We start from the raw sequence: 15,773 nt of genomic DNA, 5'->3' as shown, positions 1-15,773 counted from the left end.
CCCAGGGCAGCCTTTAACCTCCTGGCTCTGCAATGGCTGCCTGTAGTGATGTAATGCACCAGATCTACTCTTAAAGGGGCCTGAGGAGATTTAGAGATGGTCCCTCTGGAGGGGGCAGAGGTCTGGCAGGGGAAGGAAAATGCAGTTCTCTACAGCTGTTGCCATGCTGGTGGGTGCTGCATTGCACTGGGAAGGATTGCCCTGGACTGTATTGCACACAACTGGGAGTCATGAGCTGCACCGAACTTGGAGGATGTGTTGCATTGAATTACATTGCACTGCTGTGCATCGCACCAAAGAGAACTGCCTTGAAGCTGGGGTGACAGCACAGAGCTGCGTTGCATTCAGCTGAATTGCAGAGCAGTGCTTTGATCTGGAGTGCAGTTAATTGCACTGGCGTTCACAGGAGGCCAAATTCTCCCATGGGTGACCCTGGTACAATCTCAAAGATGTCACTGCATCTGTCCCGTGGAAGGTTTCTGTAACTGTGTACTGGCCTTTTAAGGCCAGAGGGGATAGTTTGGGAGGCCATTTACCCTGATTTCAGGGGTTGTGGGGGGGAGCAGATGAAGGCTGGAAAAATGATGGAAGCCACCATTGGGAAGAGAAGCAGTTAGTGTCTGGGAGGGGAGAGATATTGGGCCATCCCAACCCATTATTCCTTTAAGGGCCCCGGGACCAGGAGCTTTGTAGAGTGGGCAGGGCAATGCTTCCCTCTCTCCCAGCCAGCACAGACCCAGCGTTGGGGTTACTAGACCCAACTGAGGAGGATCAAAAGCCTGATTCAAGAGAAGGCTCCAAGCCCAGTCAAGGAGGGAACTGCTGAGATGGAGAGGAAGAGCTCAGCTGGACACAGCCCCAATGAGGAGGGCTTGTGAAACCCCTGAAACTGAGGGAGGACTTTACACGCTAAGCAGACCAGGATTGAAATCGTCCAGCCCCAAGAAGGAGGGCTGGGAAACCCTGAATTTAAAGAGGGTAGCTGGTTAATTTGAATTAATTAGCCCTAAGAAAGGGGGAAATCTTGTTCTTAAAGACTCTGGGTGTAACTGGATTATTCTCAGTACTCAGAGGGAAACTGAGGCAGGGTTCCTGAAGGGCTGTCCCTGGACACAAGGGAGTGCTCTGAGACAGCATCCATGTATAGCTTTGAACCTGTGAACTATCAGACACCCTCAACTGCTCGGTTCCCCAAAGGTTCAAGCCCTAAATGAGAAGAGCATTTTGACTCTGTGTTATGTTGCAGTGCATTGCGTTCTGCTGCATTTCGTGGCACGGGCTATAATTGCATGGAATGCCCTGCATCTCCTTGAATGCCAGGGGCTGCATTGCACTAGAGGGAGGGGGAAGTAGTGGAGTTGCTGAGTCAAGACAGATGCTGTCACATTCCATTGCACCAGGTTACCGTGCATTGGGCTATCTTGGAGCAGGTCATGCAGAGTAGAATTGCACGAGGGGGCAGCATGGTTGGAAGTGTGATGCCGAACTGGATGGGCTCATGGGTGTGACCCAGCGTGGCAGGGAGGTTGATACCGGGCTGGATGGGCCTGTGAGCCTGAAGCAGCACTGCCTGAGGATAGATGCCGAATCCCAGTTTCTAGGGCTGTCAGACCAGCTCCCCCTTGTCTTGTGGACCCAGAGCTGGGCTGTGGAGTTGGGACAGGTCCCCCCCCCACAGAGCCAGCCATGGCTGCCACCGAGCCGGGTCCACACCATGGCTTCACGTGTGGCTAAACTTGTCTGCAGGTGGGGAAGGGGACACCATGGGCTGAACTGAGCAGGGATTTGAGGCTCGTAAGCATCTTAAGGCTAATGGATGAGGGAGTTGAAGGGAGAGTGGCAGAGGGGCTGGAAGGGTCCTGGCTGGGCCCCTCAGGGCTGGGCAGTGGGGTAGTGAAGGGGGCTGCAGGGAGGGGGGCAAGTTCTGCACCCCCACAAGCTCCCCATGCCCTGGACTAGAGCAGCCCTCTACTCAGACTGTGACAGCAAGGTCACTTCTGTTCCAGACACCCCCACCTCGCCCCCTCCTTTCTGCCCCTCCCCTGCTGTTGCTGCTGGAGTCCCCCCCCCCTTTCCCAGGTTGAGAGCATCCCTTTGTGCTTGTGGTGATTGCTTCATGCACACACACACACACACACACACACACGTGCACGTGCTCAGACATACACATATGCAGACGCACATACGTGTGCACACACACACGTGAACTCACACATACATGCTGCTGTGCCTACCAGGGGACAGCTGGTGCTGGTGGGAATTGTTGCAACAGTGGGGTGGTAAAAGGGGTGGAGAGGGGTGTCCACTGGGTTACATGGAGACTGCAGGGTGCTGGTTCCCCAGCCCAGCCCTAGCTCCGAGGAACAGGGTGAGGGTATTGCAGGGTGCAATTTGAAGGGCAGACAGGTAAGCCCTGGACACTTGCCACGGGGAGGGTCAGGGGTGAGGCTGGGTGTGTGGGGAAATGAGATATACCAGCCCCTGCCAGAGGATTTTTGGGTCAGTCTTGTCCTGGCACATGATGAGTCTATGGCAGGTCTCAGCCTCTCTCCCTGGAGCTGGTTTCCTGCTGGGGACCCCCCCACCCAAACCACCATATGTGATGAGTCTGCCAGGTCTCAGCCCTCTCTGTGCCCCCCCCCTCCCATGGGGCCAGCCTTTCAGCCTCTTGCTTAGCACCATTAACATTATGACAATGGGGTGGTTGATTCTGGGGGCAAACCTCCCCTTTGTAGGTGAAGCCCTCTGCCTCCCATTTGCGACATGGGAGGGTGTGTCCGGATGAGAAGTGGATGCACGGAGTGGTCTGTGGAGGCCAAACTTCAGCAATAGGTGACTGAGTAGCAGAACTCATGGCACCAAATTGGGGGTCAGGGGGGTGATCTTGGCTCCCACAGGAAATGGGCTGGTGGGTGAATCCGGTAGGGGGGTAATGATTAACCCCAAATGTGCTGCTCTGACGTAAGAAGGGGGGCTTGGCCCCACCCCTTGGGGGGAGGTGACCAGACCCAATCCCCTTGGAACAAGATGTACATGTGGGGGGTGGGGGTGGGAATGAAGGAAGGTTGTTTGCTGGGTGGATGTGACGGTGGTGTGGAGGAGATGGAAGAGGGTTTAGGGTTTAGAAGGTCAAAGGGGCAGAGGCATAGAAAGTAAATGAGGGCAAAGCCAGGGCTCCTGGCAGGGGCTGAGACTTGACACAGCTCGTTCCACACGTGAGGCACACTGGCAAAGGATCCCTGCCACCCAGGAGGGATGGGTTGGGGGAGCAGAGATGGGCAGCTCACCCCCGAATTGTCTCACTTTGTGTCACCTTTATCAACACCCTTGACTGGTCTGTGGCTGGTGCCAGCTTGCTACGGGATGAGCCAGAGCTGGGGCAGTGCCAGGGTCTGCCTCAAGTGCCGGGGCAGAGGAAGCGTTCAGTGCCCAGTCTGTGCCCAGTCTGGCAGCCAGCCAGACGTCTCTCTTCAACCCCAACCCTGGCTCCCACTGCCCAGAGCCCATTTCCCTCTGCTGCCACGCCTGCTTCCTCCTGGTTAGCGGGTACCTCTAGTGGTGGGGGGAAGACGGGAGGGCACCTTTGGTCAGCAGCATAACATGGCAGGAGTCAATCGTTAACCCCCCTCCCCACCTTCCCCTCTGCTCGGTATATAAGGCAGCCAGGAGCTGGGAAGTGCTGCTCTTTGAGGGGAGCCTGTGCCTGTCTCTCCCTGTGGGTGCCCACCTCTCCCTGGGGTGCCTGTGCCTGTCTCTCCCTGGGGTGCCCGTGCCCATCTCTCTGTGCTGGTATCTATCTCTCCCTGCAGGTACCTGCGCCCACCTCTCCCTTGAGGCACCCACTTCTCCCTGCAGGTGCCCACCTCTCCCTGGAAGCGCCCGTGCCCATCTCTCCCTGGAAGCGCCCACTACTCCCTGCAGGTGCCCGTGCCTGTCTCTCCCTTGAGGTGCCCGCCTTTCCCTGCAGTCACCCCCAGAAGGACCCGTGCCCATCTCCCCCACCATCTGGTGTCCCCCGCCTTCCCCCCCAGCCATGGCTTTTGGAGACCTCCTGGAGAAGGTGGGCAGCGCAGGTCCCTTCCAGTTCCTCTGTGTCCTGCTGCTCACTGCGCCTGCGCTCCTCATCGCCAGCCACAACCTGGTGCAGAACTTCAGTGCCACCTCCCCTGAGCACCAGTGCCGCCCCCCCGGCCCCGGCACCAACAGCAGCTGGGTGGGCAACACCACTGCAGCTCGCGGGGGGGCCTCCCTGGCGCTGAGGCTGGAGCGATGCTGGCGCTTGGTGGGCATCCATGAGCAGCATCCAAGATCCAACGGCTCACTGGGCAGGGCAGGCAAGACGGAGCCCTGCCAGGACGGGTGGCGCTACGACCGCAGCACCTTCTCCTCCACCATCGTCACTGAGGTATGGCTGACAGCCCCCCCTTCTTCCCCACCGCCCCAAGTCAGACCCACGGGGTGGGGGCAGAGATCGGGACGGGGGGAGAAGAGATGGGGGGGACCTACATAGGGGGAGGGGATACGGTGAGGATTGTGGGGAGACCAGGCTGGGGAGAGAGGGAGGGCAGGTGGGGGGACAGGAGGGGAGAGAGAGGCTAGGAAGGGCTGGGGAGGGGGTCAGAGGAGTGGGGGGAAGGTTGGGTGCTGGGGGATATGTGGCTATGGAGTTCCAGTCCCCCAGGTCAAGCCAGTGACTGGGAGGGGCCCCCTGGGGGCACCATGCTCCGTCTCTGTGGGCACTGACTGTCCGTCTGTCTGTCAGTGGGATCTGGTGTGTGATCTGAGCCCCCTCCCAGCCCTGGCGCAGACGCTATTCATGGCAGGGGTGCTGCTTGGAGCCCTCCTCTTCGGAGTCTTCTCAGACAGGTGGGTGCAGGGGGAGGTGCCCTGAAACTAACCTCCCGGACCCCCACCCTCCATGACACAGCCACCCTGCATCGGATCCCCTCTCCCTGCCGCCTTGCCCAGACCAATGGGACCATCCAGCCCGGTATCAACCCTTCCCTCCCCCCCGCCACTCAGGATCAGACCAATGAGCCCATCCAGCCTAGTATCCCCCGCCCTGCCCTCCCCGGCAGATCAGACCCATGGTCCAATGCTAGATCCTTACACGGTGCATGCAAACACTTCCTGGGCTGAGAGGCAATGCCACATCCTGGCTGGTTATTGATGCCCAGCTCTCCAGCACTGGCTGTTAACAGTCGCTGCCACATCCATCACCGATCAGCACTCAGCGAATAGACATTAGCCAGGCTTGTTTGTTCACCAGGGGGTCCCCTGCTTTACTGCTTCTGTTGGCCGAGCACCTTGCACACACCAGGAGCTCCTTGCATCCCTCCATCCCCTGCACAGCTCCTTGTGCACCCCCTTCCCATCCCCTCTAGTTCAGGAACTCGCTGCAACCCCCTACTCCCTCCCCTCATGCCAGATCACCCGTTCTCCCCCAGCAGCAGGGGCTGTGGGCATGTCCCCTTCCCCCCCATGATCCCTTATTTACCCTCCCTCGTTATTCATCGAGGAGATGTCACTCAGGGTGTCCCCATGTTACGCTCTGTTGGGAGGATGGGCAGAGCTGAGATGGGCTGTTGCTGGGTACATTCATTGCTGCCCTCGACCAGTTTTTTGATCTGCTGCAGAGCTGCTTGAGGCTGTGGCTCCGCTAAAGTACGGCTGGGCTTCGGATACCCTCCGTTTCCTCCTTCCAGTTTCCAGCCGTGCCTAAAATTCCCATAGGGTTTTGGCAGCCGGCGCCTGGAACGTTCCCGGTAATTTTGGACTGGCTCAGACACACGTTCAAAGGTGATCGTGTTACAGGCTGGGGGAGGAAGGCCAGGGAATGGAGGGCACGGCCTTGGCGAGCTGGGTCAATTGCAAATAACTTGGCCATCGCTGATCAGTGACCAAGTGCTTGGCGCTTGTGTCGATGATCGGCTAGGTACCCACATTAATCCATGAGCTGGGGGAATGGCTGTTGATCTGTGGTTATCAGCTGTCAGTTCCCGACTCCAAACAATCAGAGACCCCTGACCGAGTGCTGCCGTTTCCTGTGGCAGTGAGTATCGCAGGTGAACGGTCTGTCACGCGAGAGCTGTGTATGTTGCTCTCTCTGGGGTCTTACCTGGACGCTCCCCCCTGTGATGCAGGTTCGGGCGGCGGGTCATCCTGCTCTCTTCTCTGCTGTTGGTGGCTGTCATGGGAACCGGGGCTGCCTTGTCCTCGGACTTCTACACCTACTGCGCCTTCCGCCTGCTGAGCGGGGTTGGCCTGTCTGGCTTCCTCCTCAATTACCTCAGCCTCAGTGAGTGTTCCCCAGGGCAGGGGGGAAGGGACCCGGTGCCAATCCAGCCCCAGTGCAGGGGGACCTGCTGGCCTAGGGGGTGGAGGGGGAGATGGGATATGGAGTCTTTCCTCTCCGCTGGGCGCTGACTCCAATCCGGCCCCAGGGTGGGGGAACTGCTTGGCTCAAAGGGGTGTGGAATGCGGCCCTTCCCCATATGGGGCACCAGCTCCAATCCAGGTTAATGATGCCCAAGGACCTTCCCCATCCAGTGACCCATTGCATGGTGTGCAGTGAGTTTGCTGGGTCTCAGCCCAGTTCCTAGCAGGAGTATTTCAGCTGGCCCTAATTGTGGGAGACTGGGGATGGGGGAGCTGAATGGGCCACAGAAACTGAGCCCCCTCCTCCCCAAGGCTGAGGCCCATGAGTGATGGGCATGGGGGGGGGGCTTGGTCTGAGGAAGGGGCTCAGGAGTCACCCCCCAGCTCAGATGCTCCTTCCCTCTGCCCCTGCCCAGGTCTGGAATGGGTCCCCACCAAGAGCCGAGCCCTGGTGGTGACATGGCTGAGTTACTGCAGCACTGCAGGCCAGGTGGTGCTGGCTGGCCTGGCCTATGGCATCCGGGACTGGCGCTGGTTGCAGCTGGCCATTTCCATCCCCTTCTTCATCTTCTTCCTCTGCGCCTGGTGAGTCCCTCATCCCCAGAAGGGCTGTGAGAGGAATGGGGTCCAGTGGTGAGAACAGTGGGGCTGTGGCCCAGGACTCCTGGGTTCTACCCCTTGCTCAGGGGGGAGAGTGGGGTCAAGTGGTTGGAGCAGGGGAACGGATGGGCTTCTATTCCCAGTCCTGCCACTGCTTAACTCTGTGGCCTTGGTGGGGGCAAATCACCTCCCCATGCCTCAGTTTCCCCCTCCATAAAACAGGTGGACAGAATAAAGGACATCAAAGGGCTTTGAAATCTCCCGGGATCAGCCCTCTCTGAGTGGAGTCCTGGTTCCCCCCCCCCCAGGTGGATCCCAGAGTCGGCGCGCTGGCTCATTATAAACCACAGGACCGAGACGGCGCTGAGCAACCTGCAACGGGTGGCCCGGATCAACGGGAAGCAGCTGGGTGGGGACAGCATCTCCCTGGAGGTGAGATGATGCCCTTTGACCACCGAGGGTCCCAGCGAGTCCCAGCCCTGATATCCAGCTGGGCTGGCCCAGGCGAGGAGGGAATGGACCCGGCAGGGAGGGCAGGTTCTTGGCAAGGCCCCGGTTCGGCTGGCACCTGGCCCATCTCGCTCGCTAGATTCCTGGCCCTGGCGTTGTCTCTGGGAGGTGGGAAAGCTAGACTGGGGCAGAGGGCATGTCCAGAGAGGAGCCCCCCGCCCACAATGGGGGCAGCAAGGGGGGTGGGCGTTCCTTCCGGGGGCACGGAGATGAGGGGAAGAGGTTCACGTCGCAATGAACAAAGGCCCTGCTCCAGTGTAGGGTTGAAAGGGCTTTATATCCCTCCAGCCAGTGCTGTGCATATTCATGTGTCCGTCCCTCCCTCCCCACACACACCCTGTCCCTCCCTCTCTCTAGCTGTTGTTCTGGGCCTGGCCCTCTCCCACCATTCAGGGCTGGGATTTCCCCCCCTCCCCTTCACCCTCTCCCAGTGCCCAGGCTCCCAGGGCAAATGCCAAGGCCGGAGCGTGGTGCAGAGTCAGCCTGGGCTGAGCTCCTGCTCCCAGCATCAGCCCTGCCAGGCTCCCGGCTGAGAAGGCGAAGGGGGATGGGCTCTGGGGCTCGCTAGGCCTGGGCCGGGCCAGCTCAGTGCAGACAGCGCCCCCCAAGCCCTGGGGGCAAGAGAAGGGGCGAATCTCTGTCCAGCCTCCTCCTCACCCCACCTCTGCCCTGCTCCTCGCCCGGGTCCCTGAGCGCCCGGGGCTTGCTGCTGAGCCACCTTCTCTCTCCTAGATGCTGGAGAAGATGGGGGGCAGCCCCACCGGGAAAGGCACCTGCTCCTGGCTGGGCCTTTTCCGCACACCAGCCATGAGACGCATCTCCTGCTGCCTCATGTGTGTCAGGTAAGGCCCCTCTGCCAGGCCAGCCTGGGCTTAGACCTTCCCACGCACCAGAGGGAGAGTGGTGCGGTTGGGCATGGCCAGGGCCACCCGCCTGCGGAGGGAACAGAGCGTCTGTCTGGGGGGACGGCAAGGTGGCGTTGGGCGCGGGATGAAGGGTGTGTTTGGAAAGAGACAGAAGAGCAGCTGTGGTGCTAGATAGGCAAGGAGAGGATCCCTGGGGAGAGGGAGGGATGGACAGACAGCTGAACGGTCTAGGATTTAGTAGTGAGGATGGATCTCAGGATCTCAGGATGGGATGGATGGACAGAGGGACACAGGTACATCTGTGAAGATGGACGGAGATCTATGAGGAGGGAGGGAGGGAAGGACAGAGGGACAGATGTGTCTATGAGGATGGAAGAGGGGAGGGATGGACACACATACGTCGCTGAGTTCTCCTCATCGCCTGTGAGTTGGGCCCGGCCCCGTGACCCTTCTCCCCTCTGCCCTGCAGCTTCTCCACCAACCTGGCCTACTTCGGGCTCTCCATGGACCTGCCAGCCTTTGGCCTGGACATCTTCCTGGTGCAGACGTTCTTTGGGGCCATTGACATCCTGGCCAAGATGGCCTGTGCCCTGGCACTGAACTACTTTGGGCGCCGAACCATCCAGGCCAGCTCCCTCATCCTGGCTGGCGTCTTTCTCCTGGGGACCATCCCTGTGCCCAGAGGTAAGGAGCCCCCCCCAGAACCCCCAATTCTCAGCCCACTCAACCTAGAGCAGCAGTGGGAGCCAGGTCGCTATCATTGAGCTGGGAAAGGAGGGAGACCCTTGTGACATGGGTAGGCCAAATGTTTCCTGTCCCGTGATCTTCAGGAGAGACGGCTAGTGGGTTAGCGTGGGAGAGTGGGGGGGAGGGGGAGTCAGGACTCCTGGGTTCTATTCATGACTCTGCCACTGCCCTTGGACAAGTCACTTTGCCCATGCCGCCCCATGCCTCAGTTTCCCTACTGTGAAATGCTGCCGTGATACTTCACCCAGCTCACGTGGCAGCTGTGATGTGGGACTGCAGTGACTAAAACCTGCACAGGGCTTTGTGATCTCAGGGCAGGCCAGTTCCTCACCCCCCCATCTCTCCCCTCCCCAGAGATGCTGATGGTGCGACTGGCGCTGGTGGTACTGGGAAAAGGATGCCTGGCTGCCTCCTCTGTTTGCTCCTACCTGTATGGGGGAGAGCTCTTCCCAACTGCTGTCAGGTAAAATCATCTCCATGATTGTATAAACAGCCCCCACACCCCACCCCAGAGGTGGCTGCATCTCAGCACTGGGTACGGGATCCCTGTGCAAACAGCCCCTGTGCCCCACCCCAGAGGTGGGTGCATCTCAGCACTGGGTACAGGATCCCTGTGCAAACAGCCCCTGTGCCCCACCCCAGAGGTGGCTGCATCTCAGCACTGGGTGCGGGATCCCTGTGTAAACCGCCCCCACGCCCCACCCCAGAGGCGGCCGCATCTTCATGCTGGGCGTGCTGCCGTTGTTCCGCGTCTCTCACAGCACACTGTTACTGACAGGCAGACTGGCACTGGCTTCACCACCGTGATGGCTCGTCTGGGCGGCATGGTGGCTCCGGTGGTGCTGGTGGCCGGGGAGCAACTTCCCTTCCTGCCGCTGCTGATCTTCGGGGTGGCTCCCATCGCGTCCGGCGCTGCCGCCTGCTTCCTGCCAGAGATGCGCAACGTCCCCCTGCTGGACACCGTGGATGAGGTGGAGGACAGGTGTGCACGTCTCCCCCTGCCCTTTTGTATTCTCCTGCTCCCTGTAAACCGCTTTTCCTTCCCCTTTCAGTCAGCTCCCCCCTGCCCTGCCAGTCCTTTTCATGCCCTCCTCCTTGTATTCCAGAGCCAGGAGGAAAAGCGAGGCGGCGCCGGTCGGGGAGATCATGGCTCACATCGTCCACTCAACCAGGATCTGAGCAGCCTTCCCCTCCTGCCCCCCAAGGCCCTCATTCCCGGCCCCCCAGTGCACAGGTGCAGGCTGCACCAAAGGACCATGTGGAGGGGGGGGAGCCACCTGCTGCTTCCTTTGCAACTTGGGGATCAGGTCCCTTAGAGACAGGGCAAAGTGGGGAGGGCGGCTGCGAGTGTGCCTCCAAGCTGCCCCCCTAGTGGGAGCCCCTGCGTCTCACATGCACGGAGCCGTGGGGCATGGACAGCTCAGGGAGACACCTCCCCAAACCACTTTGCCAGGCAGGGCTGTGAACTGGCTCCCCCTGGTGGTGCATATTGGCCTGACACCCTGTGACCGAGGCCCACAGGATCGGCGTGAAGCCAGGCAGGACTCTATGGACTGGGTCTCCCCTCACGGCTTCCTGACTCTGGCCTGGGCGCGTTCAGCTCCCTTGCTGCGCCGGGAGCTCCACTCAGTGGGTCCCCCTGGATGGGACGCTGGGGGAGCTCCGACACGCCTCCAAAGGGGCCGTGCACCCCGCCCTGCTGTCTGACGTGATTCACGCCCGCCCACGTGGAAATCAGAGGGGTTTATTAGTCCTCAGGAGCACCGCGCAGGACAGAATCATCTTCTTAGCAGGTGAATCAAGAAGTGACAACAAAACCCCTCGTGGGGAGTGCCAGAGCTCCCCTCCCTGGGCTCCTCCAGCGGGGACTGACCTCTTCCTTCCACTGCTGCCCAGCATCAGACCCACCTGCTGCCCCACCTCCTCCTCGGTTCCTTTCCTGGAGCAAAGCAGCTCACCTGGTCTTTTGTTCAACACCTCATGCTGGCCCCTTGCGTGGGCTGGGCTCCGGCCATTGTCTGTGCCTAGGCAGCTAGAGTCAGCCACACCTGCCCTCTAGAGGTCACTACGAAGATCTCACACCCTTAACCCCACCCCTAAATACTTGAATGTCACATAGGGGAAACTGAGGCACACATTGTATTCATTAAGAACATTCCCACTCCCTTGCACACCCACCACTCCCTCTGCCCTTGCAGGGCAGTGAAATGGCTCCCCTGGGTGGTGTATATTGGCCTGACACCTGGGATGACAGGGCTGTGAAGGGCTCCCTCTGGTGATGCATATTGGCCTGATCCCTGCTCCTTCCTCGGCCTGAAGGGGCTGTGAACTAGCGCCTCCTAGTGGTGTGTATTACCTGATACCACCTCCCTCTACTGGGGGAGGGGAGCTCAGCGACCGTGGCCCATCCAGCCAGCAATGGAGGTTGCTGGTGCCCGTCCTGCTGCGAGCTGAGGCCCAGCCAACTGATTTTACAGCTGCTGGGCTTGGATTGGATCCTGTGGCCGAACTGATGATCCGATCCCCTTTGGGGCAAATAGAGCAGAGTGGGGAGAAGGGTGAGGGGCTCTGAAGCCATTGATGGGGTCCCATTAGGTGCAGGGTTTGGGGTGAGCTAGGCAGCTGAGCCAGAAGCTGTACAGGAGGTGGGATGGCTGGATTCCAATGGTAAGATTCTCCAACAGGGCTGGAGTTTGGAGGGACCCTTCTCTGTGGGGTACGAGCCCCCCAGGCAGCAGGGGCGGGATGCGTGTGTGTGGGGTGCCTAGAGGAGATTTCCTGTGCTGCATTCTTGTGGCCTCGTGTACATTTTGTAAATAAACCAGATGCATTTGAAATTCCCCTGGCTCCACGTCTCCAATCCCTAGATCCCAACTGCTCCAGGGAGTCACAGCTGGAGCTCCTCTGGAAATCGGGCATGTTTCTCCCTCCAGAAAATGTTGATATTTTTGGCAAAAAACAAAGTATTTGGATTCTGAAATGCCACTGCAGTGCCTCTAGGGCAGGGGTCGGCAACCTTGACAAAGGACTGTGCCCAGTCTTCCCCCCTCCCCTTTCCCAGTGGTGGCGGCAGTGTCTGTGGTGCAGCTCCGGTCAAAGTCAGTTGCCGACCCCTGCTCTAGGGAGATGTACTGTGGCTGCCTCCTGCTCCCACCTTCTCTATGAGATAGGCTCCCTGGTCAGACTACATCTCCCGTGATGCACCATGGTCTTCCCTCTTGTAGATGGGCAGGCAATGCATCTTGGGAATCCCTGACTGGTGCATCATGGGAGATGTAGTTTGGGTGCCTCCATGCACCCATTTGCCTCTAGACTGGGCTCCCTGGATAGACTACATTTCCCATGATACACCACACTCTTCCCATGTGGGGGTGATGGGGATCATAGGCGGGCAGGCTCCTGCGGGGGTGCTGGGGACCATGCTGCATAGCAATTTCCACACCCCAAGGAGGCTACATTGAGTGCTGACTACTAGAAGAAGGGGCAGGGGTGTCTGGCACGAGCACCCCTGTGTTACCTCGGTGCTGTGGTAGACTAGACCCCCAAGGGGACAGACTGGAGGCGACAATCTAGCCCTGGATTTCAGGTGGGTCTCCTGATCATCCCAGACGGTAATCACCAATCTTTGTGGGGTGGCAGTTCTGCCAAGAGGGGCACCCAAGGGGCAGGTGGATGGAGGTGCAGAGAAGGGAGCCCCAGTGGCTGAGGTGGGGCAGAGAGGAGAGATGTGTAGTGAGAGATCAACAGACCCCCAGTTTAGGCTGCCGGGGGGTGTTTGCTGGGAGTCAAGAAGAAGTACATGTGGGTCTTATCTGGGGTGATTTTAAACAATCTCCCTGGCTTGCTGGCACTGGGCTGGAAGATCTCCCAGGGCTGTTGTCTGCTGGGGCATTCACAGCCCCGATCCCTCCTGGGGTGCTGGAGGGGCACCCTGCTCACAGAGAGACCACATTGCCCCCCCCCCCCGTTGGGACTGCCATCTGGAGAAACGACATCATGGCCAGCCGTGTATGAAGCTGCCGAGTGCCATGAATGCGAAGCAGAGCAGAGCTTGACAGAAGAGACGCAGCGGTGGCCTGCCACACAGGAACAGAGCCCCAGCCATGCAGCACCTCGGCTGGCTGGGAGGGCAATGCCTGGAACAAAAGGGGCCACTGATGTGGGGTGGCCAGTTAGACACCAACTATTCTGTCCCCCAGCCTGAGCCACTGATTTCAGCAGGAGGCAGAACTCCTGGGTTCTAACCCTGGCTCTGCCACTGACCTTGGGCAGGACCTTCCTCTCTCAGTGCCTCAGTTTCCCCTCCCACCCTTTGAGTGTTTGGATTGTAAGGGCAGGGACTGTCTGTGTCTGTGCTGAGCCCATGCCACAGGGGCCCTGATCTCAGTGGGGGTCTTTAGCCACTACCATAATACTACTAATAATGCACACCCCATAGTGGGGCCTTCATCGGCGGTGGGGTTACCATGCCATTACTACGAATAGGAGCACCCCCTCCAAATCAGGCCTGAGGGTGGGCGCTCTTCAATGGGAAATGCCAAGAGAGTGGCCCCATTTGCGATGCCCTCCTGGCCGTGTTCCCTGCACACTGCAGTGTTCACGTATCGAGCCCTTGACTGCAAAGCGTTAGTGACCAGCGCTGACACATTGCAGGTGGTGGTGGGGTAGTGAGGGTCCCTGCAAGTCCCAATGAGAGCTGGGGAATGGTAGCGCTCTGACAGCGCATGCAGATCTGTGTGTGTAACACCCTCGCCCCCCACAGGGGAATGCACACACACCACGTGCAAGCACAACATGCAACACATGCATGCAGCCACTGGGTGCACACTTGCAAAAACATGCATGCAACCGTCATGGGTGCACACACATGGGCATGACCACCACTTGCATTCACACATGCACACACACACACAAACCATCTCACACACACACACACACACACACACACACACACACACACACACACATCCATAGACATGACCACCACATGCATGCATGCAACTGCTATGCATGTGCTCACACACGCACAAACCTGCACAACTACCACAAGCAAGCCCTGCACACATGCATGCATACCTGTGTGCTTGGATATGCCCACCCCATGCAAATAAGCACCCAGGCACCTCCCGCCCGGGCCCCCGGACATGACCACTTCACGGACACACACCCACACATGTATGGCTACACCCACACACACAAGCACCATGCACACGCATATGAAATCCCTCCCTGACAGCTTGTGATGCACCAGCTCGCTAATGGGCCTGAATATCTCAGCTCAGTGACTTGCAGTCCTTAGCCCCGGGCTGTGGGGCAGTGTCTGCCCCACCAGCGCTTTTGCCATCACAACTTGTCCCACACTGGGAGTTCCCTGTCATGTTTGTTGTTGCCCCTGGGTTTGTCATCTTCCTGTGCATAGATAAGGGGCTCTCTCACAGGAACAAGCGTGGTGAAGAAAATCCAAATTGCTGCCCCTGGACTCTTAGAGCATGGGGAGAAATGCAGGCCAGGGATTCTTGGGTTTTTGCCCCATGCCAACCCCAGGGCTGGGGACCTTTGCACCCCTTGGATCACAGCCCTAGAGCTTAAAGTCTCTCCTGCCCTGCTCAGAGAAAGGTGAATTATTCTTACAATAAGCCCAGAGCAGTAGCTGGAAATCACCCACAGCTCCGTGTGTGTCTACATATGTCCATGTGCAATTAGGCATATACGTGTTGTGTGCATATGTGTGTTTGTTTGTGTACAGATGCGTGTGTGTCTGTGTGCATATGTGTGTGCGTGCGCGCGTGCGTGTCTGTGCTGTTACCACTTTTGACCTGAGCGACTAGCCAAAAATTTGGGGTCCTGCAAGTTGTTCTAGCTGGGAAGAGAAGTTGCCAATGGGGTCAGGTCCCTTGGATGTGATCCTGTTCGTTTGCACAGGAAGTGTCAAGCCCCGTTTCCCTGGATTCAGAAGAATCACAGGAACAGGAGACAGTGCCATGCTCCCAGGCCCAAGCTTCGTTCAGCCCACCACCCTGACCCAGGGCCACTGTAGGCTTCTTCCAGGGCAACCCCGGGCTTCCAGGTTGCTGCTTGCTGTGCTTCCGTGTCTCCGTCCCTGCGTGCCTCTCCGGTTCTGTCTGAGCTTCAGCTTATCTCACTCTCACACAGGCACTTGATCAGACAACACCCAGCGGAACCTGCAGCCCACATCCTGCGAGGGTCTGGGCAGACACCACTAGGCCTTGTTCTCCTTAACCGTCTTTTACAACACATGTCAGTTTCAATGTGGTTCTAATCCAGCCCTAGCCGTATACCTGGGTGTGCACCTCTCTGTGTATATGTGTGTGCGTGCAGTAGCTGTGTGTGTGCGTGGAGGGGGGGTCAGCTCCCCATTCTCTGGGAGAGATGTGGCACCCCGCACAGGGTGTCCCTCCTGGGTGTCAGCCCTGGGCCCATGACTAACAATTAGCCCAGCACCGCGGCCACCCAATCCAGCCCCTTATCTGTCAGCTGGATGACATCAGAACCTTCCCTTTATTTTATGGAAAACCTCAGTCAGCTCTCTGTGCTCTGGTTAAACAGCAAGAGCAAAGAAATCGAGGCTGACTCCAAAGTGTATCAAGCTGGGACAGGTGACTCAGAAACCAGGAGACAGCCGTGAAGCAAGGATGGGATAAAAGACTTACT

At 58.8% G+C, this 15,773-nt stretch overlaps 1 protein-coding gene across 1 annotated transcript; it reads left to right on the top strand.

The window, feature by feature from the left end:
* The first annotated feature begins 4,033 nt into the window (after nucleotides 1-4,033).
* On the top strand, nucleotides 4,034-10,420 carry LOC137150189 (solute carrier family 22 member 6-like). The gene is made up of 10 exons (XM_067543940.1): nucleotides 4,034-4,405; nucleotides 4,763-4,866; nucleotides 6,144-6,298; nucleotides 6,795-6,963; nucleotides 7,287-7,410; nucleotides 8,221-8,330; nucleotides 8,824-9,038; nucleotides 9,456-9,564; nucleotides 9,880-10,083; nucleotides 10,208-10,420. The coding sequence occupies exons 1-10, from the start codon at nucleotides 4,034-4,036 to the stop codon at nucleotides 10,278-10,280; spliced, it is 1,635 nt and encodes a 544-aa protein (XP_067400041.1). The 3' UTR covers nucleotides 10,281-10,420.
* Nucleotides 10,421-15,773: the final 5,353 nt, after the last annotated feature.

The sequence above is a fragment of the Emydura macquarii genome, unplaced genomic scaffold, assembly GCF_026122565.2.
Source record: "Emydura macquarii macquarii isolate MOO-44397 ecotype Brisbane River unplaced genomic scaffold, CSIRO-AGI_Emac_v2 contig_968, whole genome shotgun sequence".
Classification (NCBI taxonomy): Eukaryota; Metazoa; Chordata; order Testudines; family Chelidae; genus Emydura; species Emydura macquarii.
This window is presented reverse-complemented; position numbering and strand designations above follow the sequence as displayed.